General features: G+C 41.8%; 1 protein-coding gene across 3 annotated transcripts in view; it reads left to right on the top strand.

Moving 5' to 3' along the window:
- pard3bb (par-3 family cell polarity regulator beta b) overlaps positions 1–22,053 on the top strand; it is a 232,692-nt gene that overhangs the window by 115,846 nt on the left and 94,793 nt on the right. For 2 of the 3 annotated variants that reach the window (XM_046054894.1, XM_046054896.1), the window contains exons 15-18: positions 2,361–2,466; positions 2,744–2,874; positions 6,442–6,486; positions 17,668–17,883. In XM_046054894.1, coding sequence (XP_045910850.1) covers positions 2,361–2,466; positions 2,744–2,874; positions 6,442–6,486; positions 17,668–17,883 — 498 coding nt within the window. The remainder of the gene's footprint in view (positions 1–2,360; positions 2,467–2,743; positions 2,875–6,441; positions 6,487–17,667; positions 17,884–22,053) is intronic. The other variant, XM_046054895.1, reaches the window with a different exon arrangement.

Here is a 22,053-nt window from a genome sequence, read left to right as displayed (position 1 = left end):
CTTGAGCTTGGGCAGTACAACATTTTGATTCCTGTGTTAAAAACATGAGGTGTAGAATTTAAAAGACAGGTAGAGTGTAATTAAAGATGCTATCAAATTGCATCATGAGACTTGTAGGATCTAGTGTTTTTAGAGCTTGTCCCATTCTTGGGACTAAATTTCAGGCTCTACATCAATCTTGACCATTCCTGTTTTTAATGTCTATGTTGCAGTAACAAAGTACTCATTTAAAACCAAAATTACATACAGCAGAGACCTGATATTTACATGAGAAATTACATTGTTGTAACTTGAGTAACATTTTTCACAGTACTTTTTGAAAAATAACAAAACTCAATCAGTAATCAAAATTGGTGTCTGTGTTAAAGGGAGGATAATGTCTTTGGAGCCTCCATTGATTTAAAAGTCACGGTCAGCTCATCGTTCTGTCTTGGATTGTTGATAAAAGATTGCTGTTGAGGCAAAGCTGATGCATATTTTAACGATACAGGCCCTTGTTTTTCAGACTGAGAAGAAGGTAAAGGGAATTAACACAGGTCAACGGATGCAAGAAAAGTAAAAATGTTGACACACTGGTCCAAAAAGGGGAAGGGTGGAAGTGATGGGGAGTAAGAGTGAGGGAGTGAGAGGATGAGACAGACAAGTTGTGGACAAGTAAAGATGATAGGAATAAAAAGTTGAGTACAAAAGATTAATATACTGGATCTGCTATTGGCGCAAACTGCTATTGATCTATCATCAACACAGCAAATGCCTTTTGTACATCAAAGAGTGGGAGTCAGAGAGAGCAGATGTGTGTGTGTGTGTGAGGTGAGAGAAGAATGGGTTTTTGACAGTTCAGCTGATTAAGGTGCTGGCAGTGAGAAGGAGAGAGGAAGTTTAGAAGGGGAAAAAAGGCTGAAAACTGAGTGGGAGATAAAATGATTTATGGGAGATCTGAAAGGAGAGATAAATGACAGCCAAAATATCAGATTGCAAGAATGGGACCAGAAGAAAAATAAAGCAGGTGATTAGTGTAGAGAGTGAGAGGGGAGGGATAGAGATGAGAGGATGTGATATCTTCAGACGCTGCTGTTTTCCTCTCCAGCTCCAGTATCTCTGCTTCCAGTCACATGTGCGGATGCAAGCACATAAGGGACACGCAGTGAAGATTGTGCAGTAATCCCAGCATGTGTTGTGTGGCAGCTACGCACTCGGAGAAGTGATGACTGTATGTAAATTGTGCTTGGGTGGATTGTGTGTCTACGTATCAGTGTCATAAGCTCGTTCATCAAGCAGACGCAGCCATATCGCTGAGCTACATCTGCAGCAACTTCTGCGGACGTAGAGCTTCTGCTTTTGCTGTGCGGTTTTCATCCTCTTTCTTTCTGTTTCCCTTGTAGTTTTCCTCATCCAGCTGTTTATCTTTCTCTCCATCTCAGTCTATCTTCCTCTTGTCTTTCACCCACTTGAAATTTTCAAGACCATTTGAGTCATCGAAGCTCTCAAATTAGTTTCACTTTGTGAAGTGTATGAAGTCTGTTTATAATAACAAATTAACAGAGTCGTCTGTTCTTGGTTTAAGTGTTCATCCGCCCATTTTTCTTGTATCAAATAACCACTTCCTGTAGGCTTCAAAGGAGGCTTCGCAAACCATGGCAGCTGTGGTCAGCTTTAATTGATGGCATTTCCAACGGACACTGATAGTGACCATTTTTCACCTGTTGTGGACAAAAGTATCAGGTTATCCTCAGAAACTTCTGAAAACACTCGTGCAGAATAGTCCCCTTTATTTCTCTTCACCTGCTCAGGACGTTCGTCTCAATCTTCACGCAGGGCCCTGTCATGCTCGCTCGTGTTGGTTTGTGTGTATGTGTAAGAGTTCTGGCCAGCTGTTATTGAATTGATCAGGACAACTGTATGCTAGCTCAGTCATTGGCTAGCCTGTTGAGATGTCTGCGGTATGTTTATTCATCTGAATTGTAGTTTATGGACACTGAGTTCAGGTTACATTACTTTTCTTTCTTTATAAACAAAACTAGAAAGACTTGAAATTATTACCAACTGCTGACATTCCCCCCCCCCCCACTTTTCTTTATCTTTGCAAAATGTGACACAGTAAACTGATCTTAAACTTCTAGTCAGCGTAGTTTTGTCCGTAGGCAGCAGAGGGCCTGGCAAGCCGATGAGCGAGTGGCGACAGAGCAGTTCTCCTGACCACTGGACACTAGATTAAAAAGGAAGTGTGTTCTTCTGTGACAAATGAATAGACAGTCGAGAAATGTAAAGTAAATTGCAGCTGCTGTGTTATTAAAAATGTTTCTGACCTGCTGCATCATATCACCACTTGTCTCCTCCTCAATGTATTTTTTGCTTTTCAGTGACCAATGGGAGTTATTCTCACATGGATGAGGAAGAGGACGGGGAGCTGTATGGACAGGAAGCAGAGTTCAGCGGCTCTACCCAACCCTCCTATCTACAGGAAAGGTGTGTGGTGGTGAATGTTTTTTTCTTACAAAGTTGCCATGCAGAGTACTTAATATATGAAGGATTTGCACCAGAACAAATGATACATGTGGAAACAGTAGTCTTTATATAGAAGCACTGAGAAGCAAACATTTTCCTTCAAGTCATCTCAGTTAGTAAGTTACATAAATTAATTAAGTCAAAGGGATTTTGTTATCGTGGCTTTTATTTTGTCATTCATTGTTGAGGCTCTACCAACAACATCGTATGTAGTGACTCTGTAATACATTTGTTCCAGGGATAACTCTCACACCTCTAGCCTGGCTCAGCCCCTGTCTCCTACCCAGAACCTGAGCCAGCGGCAGTTCCAGCACGTTAAAGCCTCCAAGAGCATGGACCTGGGTACGGCTCAGAACCAGCAGCACACTGGTGGGGAGATTTTTCCGTGTTATCTGCTCTGCATGTTGGCTGCATGCATCTTATCCTCACAGGAATTTAAATATTCGTGCTGATGCATGGCTGCTGCACCAAGAGCATGCCCCTCAAAGCCACATGCAGAGCGACACCTCTGCAGACATGCACTGCATACTATACAATCACACACGCATACTCACAGCTACACATGCAGGTGGAGACCCATTTAATGCCCGATGCATGATATCTGCACTTGTGGAATCAATTTTGTCTGTGTGTTTTGTTCGTGTCTACTTGTTTGGGACAATAGGTTATAGTTTGGTCTTTATCTGGTGCAGTCATCACAATAACGTGCATGTTTCTGTTTTTGTTTGTATCCGCATTTGCACTCGCATTGAAGTCTGACTATTTAAAACATAACCCAATGATATAACTCATTTGCTCCATTGATATCAGAAGGCAGTTCTTATAAGAAAGAAGATTTGTATCGCAGAATAAAAAGGGTATAGATGACAGGTAACAGAGAGGAAATATAAGTTAACATTGAGATTGAGGCATTGGGACAATTGTCTCTTTGCCGTGCAGTGCTTTTCACTGTGGCTGCTTCAGTGGCTGGACAACACTCTGATCTTGCTGTGCGAATGACACTCTGTGACTCTTTTTCACGTCTAAATCTACAGTTACCCAACTACTCCCTCTCTTTCTCTCTCAAATCTCATATGTCTCAGCTTCATTATGGTCTCTAATTTATGAAAAAGAAACAAAAAAAAGAAAACAGCCAGAAAGGCTACTTCAGCTGCCTCTGTGATCCCGCTTTGTCACCTGTTGCTGATATGCTGATATGCACGGATGCGAGAGTTCGGTGACATTTCAGTGTTTCAGAAGTCAACTTTAGAAATACGCGTATGTGTGTAGTTATGTTTGTGCTCATGCATATATCTGTGTAATATGCCTGCGGATGGTGCAACGCAACAAAAGCTTATTGTTTCAAATGTCACTTGCCTCAGTCCTCCTCCTCCACGCCAGCAGTGTTTGTGTGAGTGAGAGAGAGAGAGACGGAGACAAAAGAGCAGGGCTCTATTTGAATGGCACGTACATCCATTTCTACTTGAATAACAAACTGATGGTATGTACTGTATGTCTGTATTTTTACACACTGAATGTTTGACAAACATTTCATCATTGCTGGAATGTCATGATGTGTTTTCATTGCAGCAGTAATAACAGCTTATTAACAACTGTGTCTGTCTTTGTTTTTCTTTACTGACAGCAGGGGCATAGGATTAAGATGTTGTTTAATATCCAGAAAAAAAGTAAAGGGGGGGGGGGACCTTACATCTTCAGGGATAAATGTTATCCCTTTAGACTAGACTGAAATCCTGCTAGATCCCCCTCTGCAGTTTTGTCTTGTTCCCAGCATACCCTCTGTCTCTATAAAGTTCAGGAGAACAGACTGCTCCCACATCACAACCAAGACAAGAATGCTGTGGCTAAGAAGGTGTACACACTTTAAGAACTGGATGAAAAAAAGTACACAAAGCTAATTTTGTTCAAATCAAAAAGTCATGGCAATCTCTCTCAGGTTCGTAGGGGTTTGTACAATGCTCTAAGTTTTGTCAGAACAGGGGGAATGTTCTGGAAAGAAATGTACAGTACAGCGATTATAAGAGACACTCGAGCCTCCTGAAGTCCTGCTATAATTACCACAGCATATTAACCATAACCAGGTTGCTAATGATTTGATAAAGTCAGCTAACTTGAGCATCAATTAGTAAATATCTCTTTGTCAGCTTACTTGCGTTTGCGTAACCATATGGAAATCAGATTTTGCTCATTAGTTTGTAAATGCTTTGGGTTAGTCTTTTAAAATCATGAGCTCTGTAGGGGAACATGTGGCGTAAACATGAAGTTTCTGTCATGTAGTCTTTGGATAATAATTTTAATTTTTTCTTTACACATACACACTCAAACGCCACCGTAATGGTAAAATATATTCTCTGTCATCATCCATGCCATGTACCATTATAGTGGGATGCATAATGTAAAGTTTGAGAGGCTCAAATCAGTGGCAGAATTGTTTAAATAAGGACAGGACTCATGTGGCTCTTCCATCTAGAAACATGGTCACTGACTATCTTTTTCTTTTCAGTATCATAACCATTCTGTGTGTGTGTGTGTAAAGAAAAAGAAAGGGAAAAACAGACAGAAAGCATTGTCAGCATTTAATTCATGGGTCAGTTACATAATTTAATTTTTATTTCATTTGTCCTGATTTCATTTTCCAAACCAGCCCAATTAAAACTGTAAGAATAAATTAAGATTGGTTCCAAATTATGATCTCCCTCCATGGATCCCGCTGTCCTTCCTCAGTCTCTCCATCTTTGTCTCCTATTCTCTCTCTCTGCCTTCGACCTCTGTCAGTGTTTGTCCCTCCCCTCGTCTTTAGGTTTTGTTCTCAGTTTTCATTCAGACTCTTTCTCTGCGAATATATAAACAGAACAGCGTCGGTTCTCTAACGCTGTTCAGGACTAATGAGAATGAATTCCATGTTAGTAATTGTGTTAACTCCAACTTGATTTTGGGAAGAAGTGGCAGGCCTAGTGTGTTTGTATATGTGTCTTCATGTTTGTATCTTTCTCAGGCTAATAAGACGCCTCTGTGCGTCACACACGAGGCATCAACGGATCTGCTGAAGTAGGCAGTCTTATATGCGCACACATACTCACAGTGATCCACAAACTACTAGGACGCTGAAGCAGTCATGTTGATTCACCGCAGACAGATGCTGTCAGGCACACACACAATGCTAGAGTTACACTTTAGGCTTGTTTTTCATTAGAAAAGTATTTGCTGGGAGAAGCCATGCCACTGCTTGGTTTTTGTGGTCTGAGCGTGTGTGTGTGTGTGTGTGTGTGTTTGATTGCTACCAGTCAATGTGTTCCTTGTTGGCATTGGCCTGCTCTGTGGCTTTATGAAGGAGGAGGGAGAAAGGGCTAAAGACTGGGGAGGAGGTAGAAAGTGAGAGGAACATTAACACGGCGCGATGATGGAGAGAATGGTGATCAAAGGAGGGAAAGATGGAGGAGAGCATTGCTGGATGAAATGGGTGTAACTGAAGAAAAAATGAAAACATTGAGAAGAGAAGTGAGGGTGAAAGGTGAAAGGGATAGATTGAGGAGTTGAGACAAAAAAAGAGAGAAAAGGAGGTAAGAGACTGGAGAAGAGAAGGGAGGGTGAATGACAAATGAAGTGAGAGTGGAGGGAGGAAGGGAAATGACTTCAGTAGCGGGAAGCTGACATAACATCACAGTGAAAAAGAGCAGCTACTCCGCCATCTTGTAAAACAGGACAGAAAGAATAATAGAGAATGATGGAGTAAGAAGGAGAGGCTGATACGAGAGTGTGAGGGAGAAATGTAAAAAGATTAAAACAGGTTTTAAGTTTTTAGGGTTAAAGAACATATGGAAAGCAGATTGAACTTTGCACATTTGGCAAGTCAAGGGAAGGGAGTGATCTTTACAGCAATGGAGAACGAGTGAGTGTATGTACTGCATGTATATTAACATGTTTCTTTTGTTTCAGTGGCAGATGAGAGCAACGTTGGATCCCTGGTTGGAAACACTGCAGGTAGGACAAACTACACCTGCACATGATCAATATGATAGACATGCATATACTTTTACAAATTGCTGCCTACTTTGCAAAAAAAAAAAAAGGTGTTATTAAAAGATGGCAAAAACCAGGAAAGGATGGGAAAAGAGCGTAGGAGGCAAAGAGACGAACTCCCAGACAAACAATTAAAAAGCAGTAAGAAGCAGAAGCAAAGAAAATGGTTGCATTGACCTGAAAATAATTGATAAATCAGCCACATGATGCACAAATTGCATCATGTGGCTGATTTATGGTTTCCATACACACACGTACAATCTAGTGTCTTAAAGATACAAGCCGTTCTCTGTCCAGTTTGACTTTTTCAAATCAGAACAACCTCGCCTCTTTCTATCACTTTACTGACTTCTCTCTCTCCACCACATCATCATCATCATCAGTGTTCACTGTCAAGTCACTATATACCATGTCCCCTCCTTTTCTTTTCCCTCTCTCCACTTGCGTCCTGCCTCTCCTGTCTTCTATGCACTTGGCTTCTCTCTGCCTTCCTCTAGAAATACCTCCTTGATTTGTCCGAAGTGTCTTATCAAAGACCCGCAGACAGATGAGCTTGTTCTTAAGGCTAAGAGAGAGAAAGAGACAGAATGGAAGAGGACACACTCATCTAAAAGGAAAGCAGGGGAACAGAGATGACTGATGCTTCAAAACCGCTCACCTTAGTTGCATTCGCACACTTCAAAACTTTCAAAGTTTGATGGCAGACTTTTCTTTTTCACTTTGCCTTGAAGTCTCCTCCATTTCGTTTGTAGCTACTTGAATGTAAGAGCACTCTACTTTATTCCACAATATGTGTCTTGCTATCTGCCACTTTATTGTTGTCAATCAGTCCAACCTTTTTCCACATTTTGTGCTCAGTTTTATACATGGTGGTGTTGACTTTTATGTGTCATGTCCATAATCATTCTAAACTGAGCAAGCACGGCAATATAAGGTATCAGACAAGATATGGAAAGAATGCAAATCAGAGTTTTAACATTGAGAGTAAGAACAGTGAGAGCGAAACCCTAATAAAACAAAAATCACTCCTCTAACAGCTGAGAAGAAGTTGAAATCATATTTTTTCCTTTTCAGTTTTCCGTCTTGGATTTGGGGCTAAAGTGTAACTGTACTCTAGAAAGCACGCTCTATGAGCCAGAACTTGGGACAGTAGTTAAATGTGTTCTGGACAAGATATATACTGATGTAAAAAGGAAGGCAGGCGGAACATCTGGTACAGGAAAAGAGGATTACCTTAGACGGATTGAAATGGTAAACATGGAGAGGTACGGCTTTGTGGGAAGAAAAAAAAGAAAACAAAACAGAAATACTGTGCAAGTCTAGTGTCTAAGGCTCTGGTTGCATATTCCTGTAGGTTTTCAAAACAAACCTTTTGATTGCCAGAAAAACTGAATGTGAACATCTGTTTATGTTTTTGTCTGCTTTTATTAACTATGACGACATTTACATGGCCTTGTTCGCTGTCAGAAGACTGTAAAATGGAAAGACCTTAAAAAAAATATGAATTCCTTACCGGTGTAAAATGAAATCAGTCCCATTGTCAGTGACATCCTTTGTTTTCCAGTACATGGAGAGCACATTTTCTCTCATTGACAGACCTGAGTGACATAAAGCAAGCTAGTGAAATAATGCTGGGAATTTGGATTGAACAGTAACAACCTCCAGATTTAAGCCTAGTTCGCTATACACGTTTTTAAACCGGATTTGCATGTTGCAGAGCTCGCTGACAAAAACTGCCAGACAGATATCTAGCATGCTAAATATCCGGAGCTGTCGGCGACCTCACATCCTCTGGTGTGAAAAGTGTTGTCACTGGCAGTGATTGCCGCGACGAGCTACAGCCAATGAGAGTAGGCAGCTCTTTTTCATTACAAAACACTTTTTTACTCAGCTTTTCTTTTTTCCTGAACAAATCATCGCGCAAACAGCTTGCATTGCTCGTTTCTTCCCTAAATCTATTTTCAAACACAAGTGAGCACAATATACAGTATATTTAAATTCAAAGTCTAACTAGATTTTGATACAAGAACCCTCTAAAAGATAGGACCATAAGATTAAGAAATAAATGCTCATCTTATTTGATAGTGTCCTTTAGTGCTGCAAATAACCGAGTAATTATAACCAAAGTGATACATTGTGAACCTGAAGTTTAAGTACCTCTGGGAGTCTCAACAGTCCAGCTTTGTAATTGTAATATGGGGCAATATGTGGTACATTACGGTATTTTCTGTAATTTCTTTTCCTTTATTGTTACAGCTTGATTTTGTATCTAGAACACATACTGCAGAACAAAAATAGGGTGTATTTTTACTGATTGAAATCTTGGACTGGGACAGACATCATGACAACTTAAGCAAGTTTAACTGAGGCTTTTTATTTGCTGTTGCAGTAGCTGTTATCAAAGAATCAAAATTTTCGTGCATTTTAGGTGGCAGTGATATCAGAAAGTGAAAACAGATTTTTCCATCCACAAATCAGACCATGGTTTCTACCCTTTCTAGTTTTAGCTATGTTTCCCCCAGTAATAAGCCTGTTGAGCACTCAGTAAAGCCTTTAAGAGCCTCTATCATTTTTTCCTTGTTTGATTTCCAGACGTTTTTGTTTTTCTTTAACTTGAGCCTATTTCCTTTACCTGTTGCTTGTCAACATGTCTCCTGTTTTATAATGCCACGTAGCCCAGAGAGCTGTTAAACAGAGAGTGTGTCTGGCAAGCGTGGCAGTTTTTTCCAACCCACTTTCGTTTGCTCTAATGTATTTTTTATAACTGAAATGTGTCCAACAACCCAGCGCTGAGACGTCAGACAGCTGCATGGACTTTGGTGAGAGAGAGAGGGGAGGGGGAAAGACAATGACTTCTGGGAATGCTGTTTTCACTTCCAGCAATGGTCTTTCCCTCCACACCCCAAGAAACCACAGGGCAACTACACCACAAGTACACACACGCTCACACTCACACATAAAATTATTACCGTTATGGTAATGGAAAGTCTCCATCATCCTGTGGAAAATGTGAATCTTGGAAGATTTCATATTATATTATAATTTTGCAGAATCTGAGATGCAAAGTGATGGAAATGGGAGACCACATTGCAAAGCATGCATGTGTGGAAACCTTCCCTGAAAATGAGCGGGTGTGTGCGACTGAGTGTGTTTTTGTGACTAAATGCATTTCCCGTGTGTGGAGGATGCAGCTGAGCGAATTTTGTGGAGCTCCCTTCAGTAAATTGAAAAAATGTAGATACTTGTCATTAATAAAAACTTAGCTGCATCAGTCAAATCTTCAATTCAGCATTCAAGTATCAACACAGAATAGGACACCATATAAATGCACCGTTTGAGTGTGTCTGTGTGTGTGTTGGGCTTTGTGGTCAGACATCCCTGACGTCTTTGTGGTGGCACAGAGAAATAGGAGCTCAGTCATCCCAATAATAAATTAAATCAGCTGTGGAGTAGAAAACATGTGAAACACAGTATAAAGTAATATACAGTATAGCTATACAGACTTGAACAGTGTTGTGGTGAAAAAGTAAATCTTTCATTCCATATCTTTCTCAAGTGTAGACTAGTGTTGTAATCAAGACCGCCCAAACCAAGACAAAGTCAAGACCAAGACCAGAGTTTATCAAGACCGAGACAAGACCGAGACTTTTAGGGGCTGAGACCAGTCGAGACCAAGACCGAGGCAGGACGAGACTGAGTCAAGAGCAAGACCAGTTCCCCACATTACATGACAAACATTAAAATGTTAAAATGAGATCGTAGGTACTTCTCACATTGATCTGAAAGATCCTTAAAACACCCACATATAAACACTAAGAGCAGAAATTAACGTAATCATCGTGGTTAACCGGAACAACACATTTTAATTAGGGTTATTGGTTGCATTTGAAGCAATACGTTTTACATCCAATCAAAGTTAAGATGTTAACAAATAAATCAGACGATGCAAAAGTAATTTATTGATATTCTTTAAGTTATGGTCTTGAAATACAATCCCAAGTCCTCAATGTCCGAGCCCGAAACAAGACCGAGTACAAATGTGTCCGGTCTTGAGTACTACAACACTAGTGTAGACTGATTCTCTCCTCAAGCCGCTTTAAATAGGACAGTACAGTCAAACACTCTGCTGACGGGACATAAAACAAACAGTTGCAGCTGTGTTTCTTTCACTGAGTTTTCCTTTGGTGATGAGGACAGCCCGGAGCTCCGTGTGTGTGTGTGTGTGTGTGTATATATATATATATATATCTATAAATATATCTACACACACAGAGCTCCACACAGCTATATCTGTGTGTGTGTCCCAGCATCAGTGTATTAGAGATGTTTCCTTGCTAAAATAAAAGGTGATCAATGAATATCCCCAGGAATGATAAAAGGTTGTTGGGGAAAAAGGAGAAAGTGGTGATCTGTGTGTGGGTGTAGGTGTGTGGGTGGTGTCAGGTGAGTATGTGCGCATGTTTACAAATGTCTTCAGTTATGCGCGTCTCAAAAGGTGTTCATAAATGTGCGTGAGAATGTTTAATAGTCGCAACACAGGTGCCTCTCCAAGAAGTGGCAACTGGTCTCATTTTGTAGAATTATTCAAATGTTTCTATACTTGTGAGGACACACACCCATGCACAAACATTTCTCATGCAGTAAAGTGGTGTTACGAAAACGCTCAGTAGCCAACATGCTTGTCTGCTTTTGTTGTAGTTTTCTGTTTTAAGGCCTTATTTTGGTTCTTCCACCCACCAGCAGCTCTCTCTCTCTCTCTCTCGGTCACTCTCTTGCCCTATCTTGCTCACTCACTTTCTTGCCAACGCCATTCAGGCTTAGACGCTGACAAGCAGGCGATGGAGCTTAGAATGAACAACATCTCTCTGAAAATGTGTGTTTGTCTGTGTGTGCGTGTTAGGGGGCCAGTGTGATGCTGAGGGAGACTGGTGCAGCCCATTGTCTGAATCTGTCCCTAGTGGAACTATGACTTTGACTACGACAGTCGCACACTGACAAGACTCTGCCAAAACTGCGTCCTTTAGAGAGCCACGTTTTCCCTATATCCCTCTTTGTGATTGTCTCTTCGTTTCTCTCATCTCTCTCTCTCTCTTTTTTTCATTGTTTCCCTGTCTCTCGAGCTCTTGCAGACTTTGCCGTGGATTTAACCTGAAAGCCACCTTGTTAGGCTGATGTGGATTGATGGATTAATTTGTCACAGGGAGAGCAGTACATCTTTGTGCTGTGTGTCCGCGTGGTTGTGTGCATGTGCGCGAATGCCACTCGGTGCCACCACACATTAGCGCTTTACAACAGTTCTTAGATGCAGAATTCAAACAGCTGAACAAAGCGATCCCTACTTCTCTTTACCATTATGCTCCATTTTGTGTGTTCTCGTGTGCAGGTGTCTGTGTGTTTGATCTGGAAACACCTTTTGCTTGTGTGTATGTGTTTTATTTGCAAGGTATCTGCCTCTGTCTGATATTTTTAGCGCACACTATCATTTCATTGTCTCCGTGTGTACTCCTGGCTGCCTCTCTGTATATTGAATGCCCTTTGACCCCTTTCCATCTCCCGCAGTAAGCCAATAAAGGTGAACAGCAATCAGGAGATGGTCAGTGCTGTCGTTTCTTGCTAGTGCAGCCATTCATCTCTATCAGACTCTACACACTGATCACTGACATGTACTGTACTGTATATTGCATGATGCTTGAGAGAGAGGGAGGCCATTTGTTTCTGTCTTGGAATAATCAGTTACAATCCCTATGATGGATTCATTTTGTGTGTTTGCGGAAGAGTGTGCGTGCTTGCTTGTGTACAAGAAAGATACTATCTCTCGCAGCGGCAGTCCACATCTCGAACCACAAGACCCTACATGTAGCTCTTCACTGTTGATTGCTAGATTCTTGGTCATAAAGTAAAGCTGATTTATTTTTTCCTTTTTATTTTTGAGCGGCAGATATTTTGTGAAGTTTAAAGGTTCTTCAATGTTCACATCTCTCCGTGCACTGAGGTAATCTTGAGCAACCGCTGGCTTTGGAAAGTAGGATGTCAGGAATCTCCAGCTTGCAGATAAAAAGCACAGTCATATGGGTTTACAGTAAGACAAGAGCAACATTTGTGGGGTTATGAAGTCTGATATAATTTGGCACGAATTTCCTCAGGGCAAATTAAATAACGACTGACAAAATGGTAAAGTATGCTTGTTATTGTGTGACAGTGAAAGAGTGAATCATGGCCTGGTAAAATATACCATTCACTTTTCCACAAATCGTATACATGGGGATATCAATGTAGAACGTAGAATATCAGGGTAAGGTTTGTTATCTTGCATTTCAGATGCACATTTTTTGATGTCCAATGCAGCAGCCTCTGCATTAAGATCAGTGTGAAGCAGTAAATACTGGCTGTGGATGATGTCACATGTTTTTAAAGTTTATTATGGCCATTCAATTATTATAGAGGGCTGTGGAATAGCACAACCTCTTTTCATCAGCTGGGAGATAGAACCACATAAAAGACACCACACATAATATGCAAGAAACTGTGAATGATCTTCCCTCCACAGCCCAGGATCTCTCATATACACACACGTGCTCTGATGCATACTCTCACTAGTGCCCCCACCATGCCTCCTATGAGCGCTCAGGCATTAAGGAAGGCACATGAGAATGGAAATATATGCACAAGAACAAGATTTTAACGGTCAACACTTAAGAGCTATGCCATCACTTTCAAGATGTATAACTTTATATAAAGAACTCAGCATATGCCCCATCAAACATTCACTGATTACATAAAAAGACTGGTTTCACAATGCGGTTTCCTTTTAGCCCTCCTGGAGCAGCCGGGGTGTATAATGACGTATTTTGGCTGTGATTGAGTGTTTTTCTTGAACACGAGGGAACTTTCACTGACAGGGACAGTGAAAGAAGTCGAATGATCCTCTCTTCACTGAATAAAAACAAGGTCTAGGTGTATGTATGTAGAAATAGAAAGCAGAAATTGAGTTGTAGCTCCTTGTGAGAGCTTTATGAAGTGTGATTTGGTGCACTAGAAGTTGGTGGTGTTGTTGAGTCTGCTGGCTTTGTTGCTGCAGCCTGTGCTAAGCCGCTCCTTGGTGTAATTTTGACTTTGAAAGTAGCCCATTGCCTCCCTGCCAACAAAATAGCCTTGGGATAGCTTGGCGTTCTCTCTTTGTGTTTTGTTTTTAATTTTATATTTCTTTTTTTTTTCTTTCTTTCTTCTCTCTCTCTCTCTCTCTCTCTCTCTCTCTCTCTCTCTCTCGTTGTCACTCCCATCCTCCCTCTTTCATTCCCGGGCTCAGTCTCTTTGTTTCTCTTTCTGTAGCATCCTCTCACAGTGTTTGTTTTTCCCTGCCCACCCCCCCCCCCCCCCCCCCCCCCACTCTCAGATCCACTCTTGTCTTGCGTGTCATTCCCTCTCCCTCCTCTATCTCTCTTTCCCTCCCTCCCTTTAAAAGCAGCTTAATTCTATCATCTTACAGTTGGACAGCAGTAATTACATTTATGACACAAATCCTGCTACTCACAGCAAAATACTTTGTGTGTGCGAGAGACAAGTATGTGGATGCATGCTCATCAGCTGGTGTCTGTGTACTTGAAGTTATATATCTGTTTGTGTGTCACACCACTAAGCTATTTATAATACTTTTTATTTCATCTTACTACCCAACCCTCTGGGAAAAAAAAAACAAGTTTGGACTCGGAGGTCACCGTCTGTGTATATACTGTGTGCTCCTCTGGATTACACTTCTTAAACTGACTGCATTGAGTGAACCTTGACCTCCTTACTCTGAATAAATGAGAAACATCACACGCATATTTCATATGGAGTGTATTAATCTACAGTTTGCGTTGCGCGAATAAACACAGATGGGTACAAATCATGTCTTTTGAGCCTAAATGCCGGATTATGAATTCATTGTAACTGAAAGGAAAATGTCAAATGGTGGTTTAACTTTGAGGGCGCTTGTGTTTTGAGAAATGTTGTTGGCAACTGCAAACGCGTTGGCTTGAGGAGTTTCAGGAGTTTGATTAGAGTGTGAATAAAAGGAAAATATATTAAAACTCCTGGACAATTCATGTCAAGTTCATTCATGCCTTTGGTGGCTTTGGTTCACGTTAATGTCAGTTCTAATCCACGGCCCTTAGACTTTTCAGCAGTGGATTATCAAAGATTTGTTTTTGCAAACGGTATGTCTCCTAAAAAAATGAATTTGTATGTTTGATTGAAGACTTTGATGTGCTCTTTGGCCAAGGAGCAGACCCTGTTGACCTTAATTTTTGATCAAAATGTCTAGAAGAGTTTGACCTGAGTGACACATTACTTATTACAGAACCTTTAGGCAATGGCCTGCACATATAGCCAAAAGTGACACATTAATGTGCTGACATGTCAAAACAAATATAATTTTACTTTGTTTCAAGGTAACATTGCACAGCAAGTTATGAGGGCTGTAACACTGCCTGTGTGCTGAGGTAGATCGTAGGCTTGGATTTGATTGCATTGTGTTGACTTTTGACATGCAGTGGGAGGCAAGTTTCATGTTGATGAATAATATTGTGTTTTTCACTGGTAGCCCATAGAAACAATGTCCTCCTGTTTTTAAATATATCTTGAGCATAAAGAAAGTTCTCATTATTGATTTTGGGTTTTAAGTCTAATAAACACTTGCAATAGTGTAAATGCTGTAGTATCACTGTCATTTAAATCAAATATTATATTGATATATTTGTTATATTGATATTTCTTCTAAATCACGTACACTTGCAAAGTGTTGAGAGTTTGGAATTTACATCCCTGCCATTGTGTAGAATTAATCTAGACTTCATACTTGCATAGTGGGCGGGAAATGGCTTGTTGTGACAGAGCAATATGATTTCTCGTTACAGTATGTGCTACTTAGAAGAAAAGTTGTGTTATTTTCTGTAGATGAGTATCTGTTCAGCTGTGTCAAAACAGAATCATATTTCAATGTAGATAAATCACATATCGCTCGTATAATTCAGTATCCATCTCAATGTCATGTGGACTGTGTTTATGGATGGGAGTGTCACGTTATGGCCCTTGTCCATCTCCTCTGCTAGCAGCCGACTTACATTATGCATGTGCATACATTCAGGGCGTGTTATTATTCTTGGGGTGTGTGTGTTTTGTTAATGGCTGTTTAAATAGATGTGGAAGTCACATCAGCCCTCTCATCTCCTCTGCTTCCAGAAAAAAAACACACAAAGCCCCCCCCCCCCGCACACACACACACACAGCGGTCGTGTGTATAGGGAATCATTAGCTAAAGTGATGCAGGTTTAGCTATCATGAATCACAGTGGCATCATATCGACAAGCCAGAGCCAGCAAGGAATCCAAAATGTGTGTGTATGTGTGTGTAAGGATAACCAGTATTTTGAGCTGGCAGCAAGCCCAGCCTTCCTCCCTTCTTCCCCATTTTTCTCTGTCTTCCCCTCTGCCACCATGGTATTCCCCAGAGGAAACTTAATTTGCTCTCTCCCTGTCGTTGTTCCTCCCGTCCCTTTTCTCCCTATCTTGCCCACCATCAGTGTTTCTCTGTTCGGCAGTCAGTGGCAAACCAAAGCGGAAGCAAACATTACCGTCTCTCTCTCTGTCCCCCTCTTTTGTTTTACAATCAGCAATGCTCACAGGTGGTGGGAACATCACGGTGGGCTTGAGGCAAAAACTCGGTCCAACTTCAGCACTTAGCATGTCATCAGCTTTTGCCGGGTTTCTGCAGCAGGAGAGCAACAATTGCTAGATAGTTTTCTTAAAGCAGAAAATGCAAAGTCACCATGACACGCTTTTTGTGGACTTGCTGTGAAATTGTGACTCTTCACGACTTACCTTCACAAGAAGTCTAATCTTTACCTTACTCTCCCTTGAATACGTCCACCATTGCTCTCCTCTTTGTCACACTGCCTGCTGGATCCCTCCCTTCCTCGGTAATATCTCTCGCGGTATACTTGTGGTGATTGATGGCGAACCAGTAACAGTGAAGCAGATCTCGCATCCATCACAAACTCAGCAACAGCTTGGTTAACTGCATCACTGTTTTTTCCTGGCTCTGCTCTCCAGAGTTCAGCCATGTCGCAGTCCTTCAGGCTCCTAGCCAGTGGTCTCCACAGCCTTTTTGAACCAATCAGAGCATGCCACAGCAGGGCTGTTTCACAGCCTGATCAAACCTAGGCAAAATTGGGCTTCCTACTGTATACATGCTTAACAGATTGATTGTTTTTTTTTAAATCAGCAGTAGATCTGATATCAGTAACACATTCATAGCCATTTTGGTAGGATTATTATCAGGTTAAAAGCTGTCTCGCGAGACTCAGACTATTGACATTTTCCACACACCAAAAGTAATTTTTCTCACCCAGTGAAAAACAGATGTATAATTGATCACATCGACACCGGCATACGCCATGATAGTAATCAAGTGAACCCGCTCTTGAGCTGTCCAGAGACTCGTGACAAGTGGTAACGGGGCTGGTAGAGTTGTGCAATCTAAAAAATGAAGCACAGATTTCTCTGTTTGGGTCTGTGAGTTGCACTTCATTGAAGGTGCTGAAGTTACAGTGTGTGGATTTGTGGTGTTTTCAGTTATTTTCGTTTTCCAAACTGTCTGAAGTAGATAACGTTACTACTAGCGGAGCAATATCATAATGCACAGCTGAGTATAGGGCTGGTAGAATTCTGATTAAATGATGATGTTGGTAATTTTACAACTTTTTTCTCATCATATCAGAGAACACAGACATGTGGGAGAGATTTTGAAAGTGCAGAAAGTTTTGAACATGAGCAGAAAACCTGCTGAAATACAGGAGATATTAAAGTCCAGGAGTTTATTACTGAATTAAAATAAATTCATTTCTCATTGAGTTTGTAAAGACACAAAAGAGGGAAGACTAAATCATGCCTGCATGTGTGTTGACTCAGCAGAGATGATCTTACATGAGAAAAATTGATCTGCAGGAGAAAATACATATTTAAAAGCAACACAGAGAACCTTCCTACATTAGATTCTTTTGAACTCTGGCTGCATGAGTTAGGTAACTAATCAGGCTGAGAGAAACATGTATCTCACCCTTTGTGTACCTTTCTGTTTCCCTGCGTCTCTCTCTGCCCCCCCCAGCTCCATCAACTCCTGTAGAACTCGGACCTACCCTCGGCTTGAAGAAGTCCAGTTCGTTGGAGAGCCTCCAGACGGCCATGTCAGAGGTTAACAGAAAAAACGAATTCCTCCCATTCCACCGCCCTCGCCAAAATATGGTCAGGGGAAGAGGCTGCAACGAGAGCTTCAGAGCAGCTATTGATAAATCCTATGATGGGCCACCTGAAGATGATGATGGTAAGGGATGAAGAGGGTGTCCATGTGTTAAGTCGGGGATATTTGTGTCTGGTTTTTTGTGATTTATGTATTTATTTATTTATTAGTTTACATATATTCAATTCCTCTACACGGATTTTGTTTACATGGCAATTCATGCGTGCTTGGCTTACTTCTATGTTTATTGTGTTCCCCAATAACAGCTACCAGTAAGCTCAGCACGTTTTAAGTCTATAGTTGTCAATTCTGATCAGTTTACGAAGTAACAACCCAGGACTTTTGCCAGCAAGGCAATTAGGGCATGGCCAGAAGAACACCGTGCCTCAAAGTGTCAACACATACGAAGCAAAGCAGCAGCATTACCTTACTATATAGGATAGCTTTAAATATTTATCCAGGAACTAAATGGTAGCTGCTTGGTTTGTTTCACTGGAAGGTGCGTTTCAATTCCCAGCTGTGTTATTAGCAGCAAACTCTTATCAGTCACCACCAGAGTAATGAGTTGGGCTGTTTCAGATCACTAAACTCACACAGGATAGGACTAATAGGGCATGCCAACACCACACACACGCAGTGGCCACATCTGTCACCATCTTTCTAAATGCTCAACCCTTTGGGAGCTGCTGTTAATTGACAGAGAACAGTTCTCTGAAGTGACAATCTCTCGCTTTCTTTCTTTTTGTTATTTTTCTGTGTTTCTCTCTCTACATTTGTACACTTTAGCTTGGGCTTTATTCCAGTATGCCCATAAACTAATATCTTTCAGTTTTTGCGAGTAGGATTTTAGCAGTTTTACCTTTGGACCACCGGGGATTAGGGATGCAAATATTTCTAACATTTTTCAAGAACACAGTGAATATTTAATCAGGGTTCAAGTGTAGCTGATGCATTGTGTGGGGTTCTGCATTGAATCCAGATAATACCACAGTGCTTAACAGTTTCCAGTGAAGTTAGTTGTCAAGAGGACTATTCAACAGAGACTCATTGGCTTTGATGTGTCATGTCAGCTGGGGTGGATTATAGTGCTGAATAGATGTTTTCACATTCCACATGTGTTACCTTACTTATGTTTAATTTGCATTCTTTTTTTCTTTGTTTTATTTATATGTCTTATGTGTCCTTCATTAAACATGAGAATAAATTACTTCTGATAGATTGCTGCAATCCACATCCAGTTTTAACCCAACCAATCTGATTGACTCACCAAACTGGGTCAGAACAGTGGTCTGCACATAAATACACTGCTCAAAAAAATAAAGGGAACACTTAAACAACACAATGTAACTCGAAGTCAATCACACTGAAATCAAACTGTCCACTTAGGAAGCAACACTGATTGACAATCAATTTCACATGCTGTTGTGCAAATGGAATAGACAACAGGTGGAAATTATAGGCAATTAGCAAAACACCCCCAATACAGGAGTGGTTCTGCAGGTGGTGACCACAGACCACTTCTCAGTTCCTTTGCTGATGTTTTTGTCACTTTTGAATGCTGGCGGTGCTTTCACTCTAGTGGTAGCATGAGACGGAGTCTACAACCCACACAAGTGGCTCAGGTAGTGCAGCTCATCCAGGATGGCACATCAATGCAAGTTGTGGCAAGAAGGTTTGCTGTGTCTGTCAGCGTAGTGTCCAGAGCATGGAGGCGCTACCAGGAGACAGGCCAGTACATCAGGAGACGCCGAGGAGGCCGTAGGAGGGCAACGACCCAGCAGCAGGACCGCTACCTCCGCCTTTGTGCAAGGAGGAGCGGGAGGAGCACTGCCAGAGCCCTGCAAAATGACCTCCAGCAGGCCACAAATGTGCATGTGTCTGCTCAGACGGTCAGAAACAGACTCCATGAGGGTGGTATGAGGGCCCGACGTCCACAGGTGGGGGTTGTGCTTACAGCCCAACACCGTGCAAGACGTTTGGCATTTGCCAGAGAACACCAAGATTGGCAAATTCGCCACTGGCACCCTGTGCTCTTCACAGATGAAAGCAGGTTCACAGTGAGCACATGTGACAGACGTGACAGAGTCTGGAGACGCCATGGAGAACGTTCTGCTGCCTGCAACATCCTCCAGCATGGCCGGTTTGGCAGTGGGTCAGTAATGGTGTGAGGTGGCATTTCTTTGGGGGGCCACACAGCCCTCCATGTGCTCGCCAGAGGTAGCCTGACTGCCATTAGGTACCATAAGGTGGTGCGGTTGGCCCTGGGTTCCTCCTAATGCCAGACAATGCTAGACCTCATGTGGCTGGAGTGTGTCAGCAGTTCCTGCAAGAGGAAGGCATTGATGGTATGGACTAGCCCGCCCGTTCCCCACACCTGAATCCAATTGAGCACATCTGGGACATCATGTCTCGCTCCATCCACCAACGCCACGTTGCACCACAGACTGTCCAGGAGTTGGCGGATACTTTAGTCCAGGTCTGGGAGGAGATCCCTCAGGAGACCATCCGCCACCTCATCAGGAGCATGCCCAGGCATTGTAGGGGAGGTGATACAGGCACGTGGAGGCCACACACTACTGAGCCTCATTTTGACTTGTTTTAAGGACCTTACATCAAAGTTGGATAGGCCTGTAGTGTGGTTTTCCACTTTGATTTTGAGTGCGACTCCAAATCCAGACCTCCATGGGTTGATAAATTTGATTTCCATTGACAATTTGTGTGATTTTGTTGTCAGCACATTCAACTATGTAAAGAAAGGAGTATTTAATGAGATTATTTCATTCATTCAGATCTATGATGTGTTATTTTAGTGTTCCCTTTATTGTTTTGAGCAGTGTATGTTTCGCCAATGGCTATAATATTCTGCTCAGCAGGTTAGCTCTCAATCCTGCATAGCCTGTTACAATGGCAAAAGAGTCCCTCAAATATTGCCCATAAGTTTTGATGCGTGTCAAAACCACAATGATTGTTTTGCTTATTGCATGCTAAGAATGATGGTAACAAAGCGTGATTGATGGTGACAAAATAGAACTAATTGTCCATCCTACATGGACCCCTTATTGGAACATTGGATACCACAGACAGCCGTTAGGAATGAAAGCACAGTGTTCCCATTTTGCGTAGTGGATACTAAAACTATGATGGTTAACGGAGCAGAGGCCAAAATACAATTTCACCGCAAGCGAAAGGTAGAAAATGGCAAAACGGTGCTTGCACCCGATAAATGCGATACAACTCCTAAAGCTAAGTTTCAATGCCAACAGGTGGTGGCAGACTATGCTCCATTTAGAGTTCAGTGAAATCAGAGTGACGCTGACATCCCCATTCCGTTTCTTGGTGGAGGCACATATGCTATGGCAGACATTTTCTGGTTATGTGATGACAGCGACTGGCTGAAAGTGGAGTTGCCACCGAAATGGACTGGGATATGTGCTCCAGTTATGGTAACAGGACAGATAACAGTATTCAGTCAGGCAGACATAGCAGATTCAAAGCGCATCGCTAGGAGCTTAAAGACTGATAAGGAAGATAAAAGCTGCAAGCAGCGTTGGGCGGGCCCTCGCACTTGTAGCGCGTCCGGGTGTGAGCCGGCCGAGTTGCATATTCTGAAGCTCTGCCGGTGCGGCTGTGAATTTGCTACGCGGTTCCGACGCTGCATGAAGGTGTTATATGTCACTTCCTGTGTCCCCTATGTGGAGCTACATAGCACTTGACGCTATGAATATAAATTAGTATTGGTGTGTAGATGTCTGCGGGGTGGGAGAGTTATCAAGCACGTAAAGTTTGTTTCACATGTGAGCATGTACACTGAACAATAATGTACCCAAACAATAAAATAAATTCCTTTTATATTTCCCTGCCTTGTTGTTTATGTGTACAAGCAGAGGAAGAATGTGAGAACAGCACACATTTCATCGTTACTGTGTGTTAGAGCATGGGAGAACAGTGGATACTTTTAATACAGCCCACACCCCTAATACTGTGTAACTATAACAAGTAGAGAACAGAAGAAAAAGATGTTCTTTCTTTACAACTGTCTGCATAGCTTATTCATATTGTGTAATGAATGAAAATAAATAGGCCTACTAGGCTCCTCTCTACTTTGACATTTAAGATTAGCTTGTTTGATCCACCTTCATACACATGTGACATTACTGTACAACTTGAGAAAGGTGAGTTGTTTTCTGCTCCAGCCTGCCTAAAAGAAAAGCGTTTTTGGGATTAAATGGACTTTATTAGCTGCTGCAGTGCAGG

The sequence above is a fragment of the Micropterus dolomieu genome, linkage group LG07 (assembly GCF_021292245.1).
Source record: "Micropterus dolomieu isolate WLL.071019.BEF.003 ecotype Adirondacks linkage group LG07, ASM2129224v1, whole genome shotgun sequence".
In the NCBI taxonomy this organism is placed as follows: Eukaryota; Metazoa; Chordata; class Actinopteri; order Centrarchiformes; family Centrarchidae; genus Micropterus; species Micropterus dolomieu.
This window is presented reverse-complemented; position numbering and strand designations above follow the sequence as displayed.